At 38.6% G+C, this 18,852-nt stretch overlaps 1 protein-coding gene across 1 annotated transcript in view; it reads right to left on the reverse strand.

The window, feature by feature from the left end:
* The window catches only part of HGFAC (HGF activator), a 41,754-nt gene that overhangs the window by 4,420 nt on the left and 18,482 nt on the right, over positions 1 to 18,852 (reverse strand). Inside the window, exons 8-12 of the mRNA XM_075091973.1 lie at positions 9,431 to 9,605; positions 7,119 to 7,204; positions 5,928 to 6,168; positions 3,198 to 3,337; positions 912 to 1,052 (exon numbers count right to left, since the gene is read on the reverse strand). Coding sequence (XP_074948074.1) covers positions 912 to 1,052; positions 3,198 to 3,337; positions 5,928 to 6,168; positions 7,119 to 7,204; positions 9,431 to 9,605 — 783 coding nt within the window. The remainder of the gene's footprint in view (positions 1 to 911; positions 1,053 to 3,197; positions 3,338 to 5,927; positions 6,169 to 7,118; positions 7,205 to 9,430; positions 9,606 to 18,852) is intronic.

An 18,852-nucleotide genomic window follows, 5' to 3' on the forward strand; every position in this document is an offset into this window, starting at 1 on the left:
TTCTGGTGATTAGATGACTTTCTTTTCCTCCAGTCAGACTCCATGCCCTTTAAAATAATAGTATACCATGTCCAGATATTAATCCACTTTGGGTTCTCTCATCTCCTAGAGACTCAGGAACACTCCCCCAGTGCTCCTGTCCTCTCCTCTTTCCAAATGTGATATTAAATCATCAATTTGTCAAAGGCTCTGTTACCTCTTTTTACCTTTAGACTACACATTTAGACCAGGACAACATTTGCTTATACTAACTCTTTTACCAAAATGAGACAGCCAGCTCCCCCATCCTTCTCATCTATCTATGGAGGTCTCTGCTATCTCCACATTAAAGCAGCATGGCCAAGCTCATCATCCTGAAATTCCTCATCTGAAAGGATGGGATGGATTTTTCCACCTTTCTCAAGCTGGATGTAAGCACTTAGCCCAAAGCCTATCGGGCCCTCTCCTGTAGATATTTCCAAAGTTTCTTGCTGGTGAAGGTAAAGATCTCCTCCATCACAGTAAGCCGATTGTGTTTGGTTTGCAGTCTTTGATATCCAACCAAATCAATGATGAAACCATGGGTAGGATTCACTTAACTAAGGTGTTAAGTTGTTGGGACCTATAACTAAGCTACTTGCTCCCCTCTCTATCCACAGAGATCTAGCTAGCTCATAGCTATCTCATCCTAAAATAGACACAAACATTTGGTCAAGGGAAACACACTCCAAATTCCAAGGACTATAAGGGAAGTTCAGGATGACTGTTTCAGGTGTAAGTGTTGTAAACATCTAAAGGTAGATAAAAAGAATCCCACCAGAAATCCCTTGGAAAATATTTTACCAAACTATCAGTTGTATAAGGTATACTTGAGCATTATGTTTTAATTATTGTCAGTTTTTTCTACAAACACCAACTCTCATTATACTCACTCTCATGCTTGTGTCCCCATCCAGAAATCTGACATTTGAACTGAGCAGGGAAAACAGTGTTACTTTCCGGCAAGCAGATGGGCTGAACAAACTGGGACTTGACGGCACAACGTTGGCCATTCTTCTTCAGCTTAATCAAAGCTGCAGAACAGAAAATACAGGAGGAATAAAGTGACTGTTCCCTTTCTTTAATAGGATTGGCAGCAATGTGTCTCAGATACAACTTTAATTATCCCCTAAGCCTCTCTTAATTAAGATATTTCAAGCAAAGACAGACAGCCTCATCTCAACAGCACCTGATTTCACAGCAAATTGAAGGCTGAAACATTCAGCTACTCCCCTTGTGGGAATATTTATTTTATGCTGCGCTCACTGAGCAGATTTTGCTTCACTGCTTTTGTAGAGAAAGGGGAAGATAGAAAATACTTATGTCTCCTCCCACCTTAAAGTTAAATAACAGTGACATATCCACAACTTTTAGCTGAAATAAGTGGGATGAACAAGTGCTCACTTCTTCTGGAAGTCTGGCCACCTGCCTAATTCCAATTTGAATTAAAAAATTAATTACTGCAAAGGCTGGTGAATTTTGTGCTCTGTGTTATCACTGAGTTCAGCAAAATTCAAGATCTTGAAAATTAAGGAATTAAAAAATCGGGATATTTCAAAACCAAGCTTCTGAAAGCTACAAAGAATTACACAACCTACACAATCTGTACTATCCCCTCATGGGGCTGAAAACAGTGTAAATATGGAGCTGTGGAGCATTGTGAGCTTGATACCAAAAGATGTCAAAAGTAGCAGAAACATTGGTTCCCCTGTAGCAAGCCCACCCCCGCTCCATATTTGGCTGTAGACCAACAGACAGGGCTTTGTGCTTGGTGTAACGAGGGCAGCATGTTGGGTTTGGGCACGCTACTCAAAGAGGAGAGAGCTAAGGCAACATGCACACACCTATTAAAGCTTCACATCACACCTTTTGGAGGCTCCAGGTTTTCCGAGCACAGCTGTGTGAAAAGCAAGAGATGCTATTGGATAGTCTTTTTCCTCTACTGACTAAAATTTTGGCCTTTGTGGAACATGTAACGAGTATCTCACAGGCTGAGAAGCCCACATAAACCACGCTCTAACATTCAGTCAGAGCAGGTTGCCCTTCCTTGCCTTCCTCCTCTTCCTTACCAACTCTGCCTCCTTCTGAATCCCCTGAACTTCCCAGCAAACACTCGTGTGGTAGTTTGTTTCCTTTAGAAAAACGTTTTCAGCATGAAATAACTCTTCTGCTGCATCAGTAGGCGTCACCAACAGGACAGAATGCGCCTCCACATCTTCCCCCCCTCAGTTTCTGCCTGTTTGTTTGCAGTGGGGCATATCTTAGGAACTCCATGTTCAGCTGACCCTAGATTTGGACACCGCACATCGGTGAGGTGTGCTGAATTTCAGAGTAATTTAAAAAGTTAGGAGATCTCAAAGTCCCAACGTTGATTTACACCAGGATATTTCAGAGCAGAGTAATACTCCAAATCCAGTTTGTCCCCTGGTAAGCTGTGACAGAGCTTCCACCAACACAGATTCTGAATGCTTTTTGCTACATAGTGGAAAATACTCACCATCTGGAAACAAAAAAGCCAGTACATGCCTGACCTAAAATACCCCCGATGCCAGGCTACTAAATAGTCTCATACACAAAGTGCTCACACAGCTTGATACCCTGGGTGGCGTGCCACCTTCCACAGGAGCAGATCAGAAAATAAGGAGTTGCTGTTCCATTGTCAATATGACTCATAAGGTCAGTCAGAAGGGCATTTAACTTTTGACTGATAAGACAGCTGATTTTTAAATCTATCTCAGGGTAAAAAAATGATTCTTAGTAACACGGATTTTTGGAGCAGATGGGGCTATTATATTCATCTAGTCAGATCCTCTATACAATGCAGACAATAGAATTTTACCAAGTAATTCCTGCATCAAGCCCACAGTTTCTGCTTCAGTTGAAAAAATGCCTAATTCCACAAAGACTTGAAGTGATGATGAATCTGCTATACCTCCAGGTAAATTGCTCCAAAGGTTAATTATCGTAATTATTTAAAATTTGCAATTTATTTCTCATCTGAATTTGTCTAGCTTTCAGATGCTGTTATAACTCTAGTAGAACTAAGAACCCTGTGCGCTCAAAAGCCTCTCCTAATGCCTACAATTTTTCCACTATAAAGGCAGTTTTTGACATATCAACTAAACTTGAAACTAAGTTGAGCAAACAGAGAATAAAACTGTAAGAGCAAAAATACTCACCAATATCATGTTCAGTAGGGTCGAACACAGAATACTGAGGATGCAAAATGTATTTTTCTATTTCAAATGTTTGTGTTACATCAGTTGTTCTATTAAATATATGCTGGCCCAGAACTACCGTAATAGTGGATTTTAGTGGACTGAAATACAAAAGAGAGAACAAGCAATTCTGTGATTAGCAGGTCAAATGAAACCTAATTTCCCATGGCTGTGTGTCCCATGAACTGTAATAACCTCAGCTCCTCATCATGTCCATTATTTACCTTCTCATAATGCCTTGACCTGTTTACCAGGCTTCCTACCTACTGTGGGCCAGGAAAAAGATGACTAATGTTATGGTGAGTCGCAGGTTCTGTGGGTCCTGATTAGACTAATTAAAGGCTGCTGCTTCTTAACAGAAGTAAAAGGCAAGCACATGTACTGCTACCCAGCTGCTGTCTGGCTAATAAGCATCTTTAGGGGCTACAAGCACTTCTCATTCTAGAAACCTGAGTCAACTTTGACCAGACTTTGTCGATGAGTACAAAAATTACTGAGGAAGAAATGAGGGGCCAAAGGATGAGTCAGTGGTGATATCTCATTTCTCTGGAAAACCAGGCTCTTAAAAATATTACAGGTGTGGATGAAGATTTTAAAGGTGCTGGCAAACTGACAGCTCAGGCAGTTTCCACCTAAGAGCTATCCCCACTTCTGCTCTGAGATTAGATTGCTCTATGTTAAATCTGTTGTCTAGAATCAAATTCAACTTGGTGGAGGAAGGTCCCAACAGCACATTGATCTAATGGGAAAAAACACACCCAGAGAACAGTTTTTGTAATTCACTCCATCGTATGTTTACTTTAGTTTACGTTGTATGTTTACTTTAAAAAGACCCCAGTCCTCTCATATCCAGTGTCCTAGGACAGACAACTACTGAGAGCCAGTACCACAGCTGGGAAGCAAGGGACATCTGGGAATAATCTCAAAGTGTTTGGAAAGACAGTAAATTATCTAGCTTTGGAAGCAGCGGAATTCAAATTTCACTCTTGCTTTAAAACCAATTCAATCTGCATGTGCATCTCTACCATGAATTTAGTTAGCAAGTGTCTTCAACATCAGAGCATTCGTATGTTTTGTTATCCAGTGCAGGAGCAGAAAATATCTGCTGTCATGCATCATGCACAGATGAAGAGTGGCCAACATCACTGCAGTTTCCCTAGTAGTGTTTCTGTGCATCAGTAGCACCCGTCAGACACAAAAGCACTGTGGAGTCTCCTCCAGTACTGAGCATGAAGGAATGATCAGCAGTAATGTACTTAGAGGAAAGAGGTTCTGGCTAATTGCAGGGCAGAGAGCCGGCAGCTACCCTGCAACAATAACCATGATTATATTTAACTAGGGAAAGTGCAAAGTTTATTTTTTTGTGACTGGAAAACAAGAAGACAATAAAATATTCTTTGATCGCTATGCAAGGGCATATTCTCACTGTTCTTGCACTGGTAAACCAATTCCCTTGAAAAGCAGATTTTTGGCCTGTGAAACAGAGTGGAAGTTTGCTTCCTGGCATAGTATTTAGAATAGATTTTAAAAGCACTGAATGATTCTACTATGACATACAGGTGGTTCATTCAGAAAAAGAAATAAAACAGGAGGGGTTACAGAAAAGGAAAAAAACCCACCAAGTTATCTGCACAGGTATCTATTGTCGCCTAGCGGAAAACCGTTGAAATTGTGGCTAACTCAGAGGTACTAAACAAACGGAAGAGTGCAAATTACAATGCAGCAATTATGGAAAATCTGTATGTACCGAACCACCAGCTGGAAGTGGGTGGAAATGTCCTGAATAGCTGCCAAAGTTAGTAGCTATTTCACAACATTTGAAAAACAAATGCGTTGTGGCTCAAGCTCCAAATGCTTCAGTACAGCATTCACAATGGTATTATTAGCTCTACAAGCTACCAGTGTATGCATTCTGGCATGAGGTTTTCTGTTTCTCTTGGCTTCTTTACTATGCAAAGAAACAATGGGCATGAAATGATGTAATATTTTTCCCATCAATGTGATCAAACTGAAATCAGGGAAAGTGTTCAGCATTTGTGGAAAAAGAAATATTTAGAATGAAATAAGAGCATCCTATAGTCAGTATCCTCTCCAGTGTTCCACAGCTGGAGGACAAAAAAAATCCCAAAGTCCCAAAACACCTCTCAAGGAAAGCAGCCTCAAAAATTTAACAGTTCAGTTCTTCCCTTTGGCTTTCTGTAAAGCTCAGCCCACTCTATTTGTGTCAACCAACAGTAATTTATTGTCTGTAATAAATCATTGCTTGGCAGTCTTGGCCTCTTTGAACAAAACACAGCAGTCAGCATAGTCATCTGTGTAACACCTCAAAGCAGGCATAAATGTTAAAAAAGGTAACTGAGAAGAAAACAAATACTTATATTCCCTCGCAGATGCCTGCACATGCAAGTTTCCACTCTATGTCCGGCTCAGTACTACCTTATTCCTTCAGTTGGATCATTTAGCTTCATTGAGACTCCTTAAGGAAGAAGATAAGGGCTTGTGAGACAACAGGACTTAAAGCTATTTGTTAACCTTTGAACGGCACCCAGATTACCAGAAACTCCTTTTGAAGTATCAGCCTTTTAAAGTCTCTTCTTCTTTCTCACTTGTTTCAGTTCAGGTTTGTTGTGAGTCACAAACAGATGGTGACTATGAGGAGGAGAGGACCTACTGTCAAACAGGTGAGTTTACCTGTCGGCAAAGCAGTGTGCTGCTGACACAACCCAGCAAGTCTGAATAAGGCTTCCACCGCAGAAACTATCTCCAATATAGATAGCTGCTGTCCAGGGGTGAGACCCAGGCAGAGATGAAGATCCCCCGACAATCCTAGGTCTCACAAAACTCCTTTTTTTGTGTCTTCTCCCACATGGTCTTCTGGTAACTGCAAAACTCTCTACATTGTCTGGAACAGGTGGCCTCCTTTCCCTGCTTGCTGAGATATAAAGGGTTATGGCATCAGACTATAAATCCTTGTGATTTCCAAGGACTGGAACTTTTATAGGAGTTTTTAAAAGAAAGTTTTATTAAATTATCATCAAATGTTCACATACAACAGAATCTCCTTCAGTTCCTCAGGAGACTTGCAAGACTGAAAGCTCTGCCTGTTCCCCACACTGGCTGCACATGTACTAGTGTAAATTAAATGTATCTGTGAACATTCCCAGATACGGTTTCATTTACCAGTACAAATATAATCTTCACTGCTGTAGGAAGCAAAACAGAACGCATGATACATCACATCTTTATTTTCGGATTCTGGACTGAGCTTTGTCATTGTAATACCGAGGACTAGGACATTTTTGTTAATATCATCTATCAAATGCATTAGAACCATAAAAGGGAAATAAAAGGACCACTTTATAAACTGACTTTTCAGATTACAGCTCCATTCTAAAGGTCAGCTTCAACATCAACATCAGTTATATATTAATTTAGGGGAAGGGCAGAATCTTTAGTTTTTGGAATTAAATACTACATCTCATACATCTTCAGGATCCCATCCTCCATTTGCTCAAAGAGGCTCATTCAACACCTCGGGGCCTGTAATTCCCTGACCAATGACAATTTGCACCAAAGCATCAATCATTTCTGACATGTTGCATGTTCTAGCAGAAAATTCGGTGATACTGGGATGGTTTTGACTGAAAGCAGTAGTGGTGACACCACTGTTATACAGTTTTTCAGGACAAAGATCGTGGACTGTATCACAACTCGAAAAAATGCAAAAAGAAACTTCTTGTCATTTGATTTACTGCAAACGGTAAAATATTTAACAGTCCTGGGAATGGTAGAACATTCAAAGTTGTACAGTGAAGGCTTGTTCTAGTATCAAAAAATCTTTCATTCATTCATATCAAGGATTTTAAGAGAGCCTTTACATACCACAAAATGGAACGTCACAATACTCCCAAGACAAACTGTTGTCCTTCATGATGTAACACCACGGCTTCTCATCATCATCTGGATTTCTAATTAATTCAGGGGGAGAGTGAATTGCAAGCATTAACCACATTTTTGTTCCAAGCTTCCCAGAGGTTCTCTTCTTTTTCCTCTGCACCATGCATAGGACTGATAGGGTTCTTGTGTTTTGAGCCATCTGACAAAGCGCTGAAGCACCGGCTAACCACTAAACGGGGGAGCAACGTTTCAGTAGTGTTCTTCATGCCTAAAGCTAACCAAGTCTCAGGTTCTCTAGGACCTGAAATACAGACACATGACTAAACACCTGTAAAATTTGCCTACAAGTATTTGGATGCATGAGCATGTTCACATGGTTTAAATACAGCCTACACTGAACTGCTTTAACAGATATCAGCTAAGCTATTTTCAGGACTAAATCCCATGGGAGAGATTCCTTTTTTAGATTATTTTTCTAAGCAAGGAAATTCCAACAGAGGTAGATTCATAGAGAATCCATAACAAGAATAGCTAGCAAAAATTAATTTGAGAAGCTAGGTTCACATTCCCTGGAGAGTTTGAGGAAATGAAAGACTACCTCAAGAAAATATTTTATCCTTCAAAAAGGGGAAAAAAGATTATCAGAAACAGTTTAGCCCTTTGCTGCCTTGGTGTTAGACAGGTTTTGGTTTGATTCCATCAGGGTTTCTCCATGGTACAGCCTAATTGTCTTTATTGATGCCATTTAAGTAACCAGAAATTTGCCCAGTTTACTCCCCCAAGAATATAGGGAAACTTTGAAGACCCGGAAAGATCTTCAGTAGGCCAAGAAAAATAGACAAGGTAATTCAGGGCTCCAGATAAACAGTAATTCTAATTTCAGTTGAATTTATCAAAAGCACTACCTATTGTTGTAAGGGTCTTCAATATTTTTTCTTTTTAATCTGACTGCTGTTCAGAAAAATATTAAGGCACTTCCAAATTCTCAGAACTGAAGAAGCAACACAGGTTGAGTCATCTTCCGCCAACAACATTTCTAAATTAGACTATTTGAAGAAGAAGATATCTGCAGGATTATATAGTGTAGCAGAGATATCCCCAGAAATTGTAACAAGCTGACAAAAAAGTGAAAAGCTTTTTTCTCAACTCTACAGAACATGAACACATCAGCTCCTACACTGTTTTATTCTTTGCATTTCAAATCTGCAAGTGAATATTGTGCTTAAATGATGCAAATCGAAGGGATCAAGTTTTATCAAAGCATAAAATATGTGCCTGATAAATTGGCATGCTGGGACACCATAAATCTCACACTGAAGTGCTTGAATCAGGACCAAGCCTTGAAAAGCAAGCTGATCTGGGTAAGGGTGGGTGTAGGAACTGTTTATTAGTTTGTGTTAGATAGAGATGAAGAACTACTTTTAGCATGCGTGCATGCTTTTTATCAACAAACAGATTAGGAAGTGCAGTACATTCTGATCTTCCTGAAATACTGGTCTATCTTCCATGCAAAAAAAAACACCCAAAAACAAAAAACCCCAAAAACCAAAACCAAGACATCACTCAGTAGTTTATGGGGAAGCATCTGAAGTTTGCAGTTTCAAGCATTTGCTCATCTCTAGGATCCTCTCTAAGTGGAATAATTTCCTTTGTTTGTGGATATCCATTGATCTCACTAAGACCTCAGAGACAGGGGAAACAAAGTGACTGAAGAGAAAGCACAAACCTATATACCACAAGCTATTATGGGTGGTTCAATCAAAATTGAAACACAGTGAAATCCTGTTTTGCACTAATTTTGCTTTGGAAGAAATCCAGGAAAGAAATCTGACATTTTATGTCAACATTATTGAAGTATATTGCTTTGATTTTTCATTTTCAAATATCTTTTCACTTTTGAAAATATTTTCCTTTATGTTACATATTTCACAATTTAAGAATCAGAAATCAAAAAGTCACCATTTCATTTTGGCTAGTCCATTTCATTCTCCTTTTGCTAGTCATTTATGGAGTCATTATGGTCTCATTTGAAAAAAAAAAAAATCCCAGAAAAAAAATTACCTGGAATTTCCACATTATTTTGTGTCTTAGCTTCACTTGGCAGACTATCTATTGATCTACGCCATCTACCAGATCTTGTCTTCTGTACACTTACACCCCTTGTGTCAGGCTGTTAAAGTCAGTCTAGCTTTTCCAAGACAGGGATAATACCTGCTTTGAGATTCCTGGCCTTCTCCCTTCCACAACACATCCATCTCTTGATTTACAAATACAGGGCAAACAATAACTTTTCTCACCTGCAGTAAGAGAATGACCCCAAGCCAAGCTGTACTGCTTTCTCCACGCTGTCAACATGAAGTTCTTGGTAAAGCAAGTCTGAATTCCAAGGCAAGCAGTTGTATCCAGAAATGGTTGTCTTTGCTGTACCTCTGTACTGGGTGCCATTGCCAACATAGCACCGATGGCTAGGAACTGGCAAAGCATATGACACTGGTCAGGAATTAATGCCAATTGCATCTTAAATATTTACCTCATAGCTGAGGTCCCAAACGAGAGCCAGTGGGCCCAATTCTGCGTAGTGCCTTTTATCATTCACAGGAATTGAATTCATCAAACAACAATTTTTTGTTAATAAAAGAACCCAAGCAGTTAAAAATTCTTTTTAAAATTAGTAGTGAGTTAGCTTCATTTTACATATGCACAAAAAACTATTCAACAGGCAGTACGGCAGAAAATTAGACCAAAAATTTGTACTGTGTATGGAAGATTTTAGTCAGCAATCTGCAGCAAAGTCAGCAATATGGCTGGGATTCCTCCTGTCTAATTTTAGACACAACTGAGCTCGTCACTGGAGACTCCCTTTTTAGTCAATTAAGAGAAACAGGCATTTTTAGTGCCAAACTGATCCAGTCTATTTGAGGTGACTTTTTTAAGATGAGATGAATCTTGCCATACACTCTTGACTGCATTGACTGAATCTCTACTGACAGCAAAGGGAGCTTAAGTCAGCCCTCTCAGACAAAGATATGTGTGTTGTAAAGTAGTGAAAACAATCCTGCCCTGCCAGCAAGTGCTTAAAAGGCCTGATTTTGGAAAATACTTCTTTTTATGGCCTCATACATACCCATATATATACACTGTACCCATGTATATTATATATATGTAGCTACATATTGCAAATGTATCAATTTTGCAAAAATTTAACTAGTAGGTTGAATTTTCTTATTCAAAACCCATTTCTTTGTCACCTGCACATGGGTATCTCTTCAGCTAGGTCTGACACATACATATTCTATGACCTGTATAGTCAGCTGCCAATATCTATCAACAGCGCATACCAGCGTTGTGGCTGAAAAATATATGGGGATGCATTTGTATACAAATAGCTTCACTGAGCAGAAAGTCTACACCTCAAAACACAGCTCAGAGTATCCCAAAGGAAACACAAAACCATCTAATGTACAAAGAGGATTAATTGTGACCAAGCCTCAGAGGGTTTCTTATCCCAGCCATGTCAGCGTGACTTACCCTTGACATCTGCAGGACTAGTGGAATCTTCTTCTAAACTTATAAACATACTTAAATAAATAACATCGTGATGTTCCTTTACTGTTGAAAAACACACTGAGGATGATCTATCACTCCACACAGTGTGGACAGTTATTGCCAAAGATTTATTTATTTTAATAGAACAAGGTGACACATGAACCAGGGAATATAACCAGCACTGAAATAGTGAGTTGCAGCAATGAACTGCTGATGTCAATTATCCTTCCAAGTCATCAGTGCAGCAACAGACCTCAAAACCACAAGCAAGCATATGGCATAAATTTGGGAGCTGGAGGTCAAGAAGTTTGGTGCAAGAACTTCAGTGTGAGTTAGCATACAAATACTTAGCAAAATCTGTTCTCTAGCTTGGCCTGGCAGACACTTCTGAGATGGTGAGACAGTATTTTCTCCCACCCGCTCTCTGAATCAAATTCCCTTTATTTCAATAACTATTAATATAACATTAAATCAAACTCATATTGTAACAACCATAATCTAGGAGCTCACAGAAATTAATTTGTCTATCATTTGTGTTGCTAGCAATAGTAACCATTTCTTGGCATCCCTGCTATTCATTTTCTGGGCAAGATGCAAGTTATGTTGCTTTGTTTGCCTGAAACGGTGTCAAGAAAATACCACCATCATGCTGTATGCTGAATTCTTTGATTTATCCAGGGAAGTGCCAGGTGCTGTTTGTATTTGTACTGTACTTATTACATAAAGAAATTATTTATACTACTTTTATGAGGATGAAACAAGATACTCTGTTTCAGTGCAGAATCAGGGACATATTCTGCAATACCAATGGTTTGGACATCTTGCAGATGGTGTTTACAAGTTGTGCTCATCCTTGTCAGGCTTAAAATCCAGTGCATCTCTGATTCGTCGGTCTGCCAGTCATTGCTAAAGCTGCCAGAAGATTATAACTGGAAGAACTTGGCCCCTTTCTAAATCATCCCTCATGTTCTCCTCCTGTAACTAAGAAGTTTGAATTACATATTGCACTTGTTGAGAAGAACAGTAATGTCTCTCAGGCGGTTTTTTGTTTCTTTTTGGTTTTATAAGGGGTAATTTGGGCACAGGAGTAAAGTCACTTCTCGTATCTCGTGGAGAAGCGTCTACATTAACACCGTTGTTTCGTTAGTAACTTTCCATCCGTCTATTCTCCACTCCAGCAACCTTTATTTGACTGGCTTGCAGTACCACCACAGTATTCACATCACAGCTCATTAAAGGGCACTTCATTATGTATCTAAGGCCATTAAGAAGTGTATGCAAAACCTAAAACATTTTTTCACCTATCATTCAAGACAAACAGTTGTCAAAAAAATCTCTGAAACTATTGCAGACATACAGACCTTTTGCTTCTAATACTTTTTTTTGAACTGTTGCAGCACTGAAAAAAAAATCTTTTTCCGTCTCTGTCAGAAAGGGTGTGTAGGTGGTCTGCGTTCAGAAGTTCTTAATGGATTTCTCTGACTGGGAATTGTTCGTTCTCAATTCTTTATAGCTTCTCGTAACTCTGAAACATATTTATTTTCTTATGTGGAAGAAAGTAATGGAGGACATAATATATATATATTTCTTGTTCATTCACTTCCCCAAAGTACTGCCAATCACTGTATTAAGAGTAGAAATGGCCTAAATGTTCAGATGATGAAAGTTTTTATGCAAATGCAGATCCAAGTTACTCTGCAGACCTATGCCACTATCATCACTGTTCTTTTCAGAAAAAAAAAAATCATTAAAATTTAAAACTAGAAATAATTTCCTGTTATGATTTATTTTTAAAATCCATGAGTTTTACATAGCTCACATAAAACATTCTAGTTGTGTTAGGATGGCCTATTTTATCAGCATGTCACACCAATTCTTTGCCTTTTAATTTTTCACTAAAAGGCAGTTTCAAGTCTTAAAATTAAAAGCAACCTGAAATAGCAGTTATCCAAACAGTTCTAATTGTTAACTTCCCAAAAATGTTTCACAAGATGTTTTGTCACCAGATCTTGTTTCAGGGTCTGTAGTTACATGCATGAATGGTTTTATGAGTTTCCTTTGGAGGCAGAAAAAAATGTACCTTTTAGATTTTCTTTTCCCCCAAACATCTCATCAGCAATTTGCCTAATGATTTTGAGCTTTCACCAAATTTTCCTTCCAGATATGTAATCTGGAATGCTGTAATGCTTTTATTAAATACACTGTTATAAATTTCTATATTAGCTGATGGCAGGAAGGGAGAGGAGGGAAGTGGAGAAGGACAAAAGTCTCTTCTCCACTTACAATTGCCTTTACAAGAGGCCTTCTCCAGTGTCTTAATTATCAGTTGTCCAGATGGAAGAGTTCTTTAGGAAATCATAAGCTAAAGAAAAACATTGCTGGAATTAAGAGAACATCCTCCATCCAGACCTTCCCTGGAGCACATGTCCACTCCTGTTGCAGTGCCTCTGAAAGCTCCAGAGCCAAAGGCTTGATGCTTGCCCTATGTCCCTTGCATTTCTCAGAGAGAGCACTTCATCACTCACTAGATAGGAGCTGGTTTGCAAGGCAGGGCATTCATATCTCTCTGAAGCCTTTCTCATACGTCTATGAATGTACATTTCCACCTGATCCTGTTTCATCTATTAACAATGAAGACAACTAGGAATGAACAATGACATTCTATGCCTCTGCATAAGCTTATTCCTCACACTGCCTCAGCATTGCAGGATGTGGTGCTCCCCAAGGCATCCTTTACAAGGGTATAAGTCAAGTTTCCTTCCTGCATGAGCTCAGACGTATTGGATGCCTGCAGAGGGTCCATCTTTTCTTGATTGACCTAGAAGTTCCCTGATCTCCTTTTCTGGGTAGCCCTGAGATCCCCTCAGAGATGAAAGGTGTGAAGTCTTTGATTGCAGGGAGCTGCACTTCCCCCATGGAAAGTGCAGCTAACCACTAGTCTGAGCTGGCAATATATATTTTTGCCATATTTTAAATAATATTTATATTTTATTAATAATTCTCTTATTATTTAATAAATAAATCAATTTATTCTTATATATAATTATACTTATGTCTTATGTATCATGAAAAACACATTAATGATAATTAATAAATTATTGATTAATATAAAATCAAATGTTTGTTTTAATTTTAATAAAATTAAAAATAAAGCATATTTATATACATTCATAAAAATTAAATGTGTGACAGTAAGGAGTCTCCAATATTCATAGACATTGCTCTTACAGGCATCTCATTTTGTCAGATAAAGCACTGAAAAACCCTCAGATATTCTGAAAGCAATAAGGCAAATATTCCTGTGCAAAATGAACCAACCACACAGAGAGCGTTGAAGCATGTCCACATTAACCTAGCACAGCTCCCAAAGGAAGATTTGGCTTATCTTTCAGTGGCTCCCTGTGCCACTGAAAATCTCAGTAAATATCTAGGAAGGTGGCCAGCTGACATATTTTTCACTCTTTAATGGTGAGAATGGGAAGTCTAATGCATATGGGCAGGAGATTGCATGGTGGCAGCATCCCCACGACTGGACTGTTCCTGGCTCGAAGCAAATTGCTTCACATTTTCGTATACCAATACCTGACTGTGAATGTGAGAACAACAGCACCCGCTGTAGCTTTCCGAGTTTGCAAATCAATGAACCCAAACCACAACTGAAGTACAAGGGAAGCTGTATACCTATATAGCTATATTTCTATATAATTCAATTACACATTTATAATTTTATCTAGATTTCAGTATTTATGTTTGGGCTTATGATTTAATAAAACAGGAGATAATGCATCTCACTAATTTGTAACAAATAATTGATTCAAATAGTTGTGCTGCTTTCTGGTTTATAAACCTCTGGACTGAGAGCACTTAATGCTGAAATACATCCCTGCTGAAACCATAGCCTGATTATGAAACAATCTGTCTGAGACAAAAACCAGGCAGAAATGTGGGAAAATTAGCATAATTTTGTGGTGTATTAAATCTAATAAAAACCATGTAAAACAAGGATGGACTGAAAACTGGGAAAACAAAGTGATTTCTATAGCACAAAAGATATCTTTAAGTTACATCCTAACATAAGGACAGCACATCCCTTTTACTGAAAGTAGGCTTATTTTTTAATATATTTCTTCTTCAAAGTATATTTGTACCTTCTTACTTGCAAATACTTAGACCAGCTGAGCTAAAAATGAAGAGATTTATGTTTGTTGTAAAAGCTAATGTACAAATCTACCTTCTGAGTAAGTTGAATTCTTTCATATAAAGGTTTAAATCTACAAAGCTATAAAATCTGCCAGTATTTTCTTATAACTTAGAAAAGTAATATCCTAGATAAGAGAAAGGACTAGCTCTTTTTCTGTTTCATTTCTCTATTTATTGTCTTCAATTCTATGATTTACAAAGTCATAAGTGCAATCAAATAGGTAAGTATATAGAGCTAAAAGGAGCAACATATTTAGGAAATAAGTTGTCAATAGGTAGGGGAAAGAAATTCCGGCAGCAACAAGCAAATCTCAGTGTTTATATTACTTTGACAGGGAATCGACCTGTTGCATGGAGTACCTTACAGGATTTTCAAGAGTATCTGAGTGCCTAATTCATAGTGAAAGCTGTCATTCTTCTGAATATACCTGTAGGCCCTTATGTGTTAAGACTATGAACCAAGATAAGTCTCTGGATAGGAAAAGAGACAGACTGTACAGCAATTAATGACAGCCAGTGGATGAGCAGTTGCTCTGTAGAGAGCCAGTAATGACAGGGGGTCTCTGGAGCACCTGAAGCACTCAGCATGGGCTGGTGGGAGAAAGCAGGCAACGGGAGAGACAATGCAATGGAGATTTCTGCAGTAATCTAAGGGCTGAGCTGAAAGCCTGTGAGCTCTGAACCACGTCTACTGCATCTTCCCTTCAACCACCTTCCTAACTGGCAATTATACAGCAAAACAGATTGCATGGATTAAAAGATGTCAGTCCTTTCACATTTCAAGAGATGTGCCCTCTATAAAACATAATTAACTGATACCACTGTCATGTCTCAGATAACTCAAAAATAGGATTAAAAACACCTTTATAGCCTTGAATTAACCAGCACCCAAAAATTAACACTGCTGCCAAGCCTGGCACCCTGTCATAAGAGTAAGGACTAAGCAACTGCTTCATATTAGCAGCTCCTAATATTAATCATATTAGTTAATACTAGGATTATAACAGAGACATGTAATCTAAAAAGGCACCACTGTAGGAACACAGAAGACACCACAGAAACCTTAGTGCCCACCAACATCTGGAAAAAAAAAAGCATTTTTTGAGTAACACTTAAGTCCTCTTGATCTCTACATACTCTGTCTTTGACTGGAGAAATTTTTGCTTATTCCTTGGGATTTGTCTTATCACTCAATCCTTACAGAGTTAATCCTTGCGATATGCTATACTGCTGACAGTAGAGCTCGTTAGCTTTCTCCTCTCTAACCCACATTTGCCAGGATGTTAAGCACAAAGGACTAATCCAAACCTCCATGCATAGAGTGCTCCCTTCTTCATTTGTGTTTTTCTCTATATCAGCCAAAATCTTTATAATAATTCCTAACTCTATAAAGAAACCTGGGAGATCAGAGTAGCATCTCTGTTATTGCTCACATCTATCACCTCCATGAACAACACCTTATAATTATTGTTTTGTGAAGCCATAGTTACCGCTAGTCTCCTGTCCACCATCCCCTATAGTGGCACTTAGTGCAATGAATCAGAGGTGGGTTCTTAGTTGATAACACCATGCTTACCCACTTCTTCATCTTCCAGTTTCTCCCACCATTTATCACTGCAGGTGATAGCCTACTAGACCTAGTTTTCCCTCCATGGAACTCCAGCATTATTTGAATTATTTTGAAATAATTAAAAATCTGATAAATATCCAACTATTTCTGACTATTTCTGCAACAGTGCCCTAAGCTTTTTCTTCATTAACCTTACCTTACTAACACTTGCCATGCCCTCATGCAACCTCACAGGGGACCCATAAAACTTGACTCCTGCAAACCATGTAGCCACCTCCCTAAGCCATATCAAACCACAATGATGCTTTTTTATCTGCTATTCCATCCATTCTTCCACAATCATGGAGGAATACTAACCATATTCTTTTCCATCCTAGTTTTATTACTAATGTCAATGCTCTATACATGCAAACAAGCAGCATCTCAGCCCAACATACAAATCCTCTTCAACTATTAGTAGCAGCCTTTCTTATCCAAGCTCAGTGGGGACTGACTGGTTGAATACTCACTCATCATTGTCAGCCAACTGACCTTCTTATTATATTTCATCTTATTTCCTTTTTTTCCCCCTGGGTTCCTAGGAAATAAAAAAGTATACACTGGTCCAAAAGCATTCTAGTAGATTATAGAATAACATTGGTAAACATAAACCAAAAAGTTAAGACTTTTCTCACTGTCTTCTTCAGAAGAGAAAGATTTAAAACTTTCCTTCCAGCCTCCAGAGCTGAATTTTCTTTACTAAAGTACTTTTTTTAGTAGAAAACTGCAAACACCCTATTTCAGTAAAGCAACCACTAAAGAGTGGGTTTGCTGTCTTTTTTACTTCAGACACCCCCAGGTTAACCCCCAAAGATGTGGCCAAGAGGTTCTTTTGCTGTATGTAATTATATATTCAGCTATTCTGTCATTTTCCTTTTCTAAGAATCTTCAGCCTACTTCTGACATACAACAACACATCTCCTTATATAACCATAAACCTTCCACAATTAGCATTCCAGCTCATACTTTCTTTAAAGCTATGGTATCATAGCTAATTCCGTTACCCACTGCATGACTAGGAAAATAAAACCACTATAAAACATAAAGAGTTTTTGAAAATACCTTCAACAACTTCATACTTCATCATGACCAATAGTAGCAAAAACGTTATTGCTACCTAAACCTTAATCCAAAGAACCCTCAAACTATATAATTCCTGGTCCTCCCAATACTCTTAAACCTACCATGCCTTGTAACCCACAATGACAGTGACACAAATCCAAACAGGCTTTCCATGTTCCTGCTTTCTACCTCTTCATTTAATCATGAAAAGCACCAAAATCTGCTCATCCATCCATCCATCCCACTGATGTACTTTATTAGATGGCTACCTTATTTTTACAAATAGTTCCACAGGAACAGACCCTGAGTTGTTGCTGAGTCCTAACAGAACAAAGGGGCCAGAAATAAACCCCAGATAGTCATCAAGAACGTTGTACCACCCAATGATTAAAGTAATTCTACACCCTAAAAATCCAGTTAAAAGCTGACAAACCATTGAAATACATAGTGTTAAACCCATTCAATTATCCATTTATGACTACCGGTTATTCCTCTCCTCCAGAGATCAACAGTAACACAACAAAGCGACCAATATAGTCTAAATATTTCAGGAAAAGGCTTGGCAGCTAATTAAACAGAATAAAGATACCTCACTAATATACCCTCCAATATATCAAGAATAAACCTAAAACAAATGAGACCCCCAAATTTACCAACAACGCACACCCAAAACCAGTGCCAAAGCAATGGTAAGGAGAAGGAAGTGCTTTTACCCAGGAAATGGGGCAAAATATATATTAGCTCCTGCTTGCATGTCAACTAAGGCCAGTAGTGCAAATGCAATGGTGGATGTTCACAGAAACCTGAAGGCACCCATCCCTTTAAAAGAAGTTTTACATCTCCTTCCTTCACTCTCCAAATCCCTTTAACATTTGCATAAATGTTTATTATAATGAATTATCTGTCCTCTAGCCAAATAGCTCCTCCTCTTTCTTGAGCTGTGTATCCCTCTGTATTCACCCAACACCTTTACCACGGCTCCTATCTGTTCAAAGAAACATGTCAAAGTAATTTTACAGTTGCATATTTATAACTGTTTGTCATAAGTTATGACCTCCAATAAAACTAAATATTTCTGAAGTTAAACATCTCAAAAAAATTCCCTCTGCACTCCCTATACCAACTTGGGCCAGAGATAACACCTGCATCTTTCTCAGGTTTGACTGCTTCCTCACATATGTCACTGCCAAAGTGGTTGGGTCTGGACCCTTTTTGTAACTTTCTCTGTACAATAAGACAACTATTGCTACTCAGGGTTCGATCACTAATTCTGAACTGTAACTTGAAGCCTGGATTCAGAGC

Source organism: Phalacrocorax aristotelis, chromosome 4 (genome assembly GCF_949628215.1).
Source record: "Phalacrocorax aristotelis chromosome 4, bGulAri2.1, whole genome shotgun sequence".
Taxonomy (NCBI): Eukaryota; Metazoa; Chordata; class Aves; order Suliformes; family Phalacrocoracidae; genus Phalacrocorax; species Phalacrocorax aristotelis.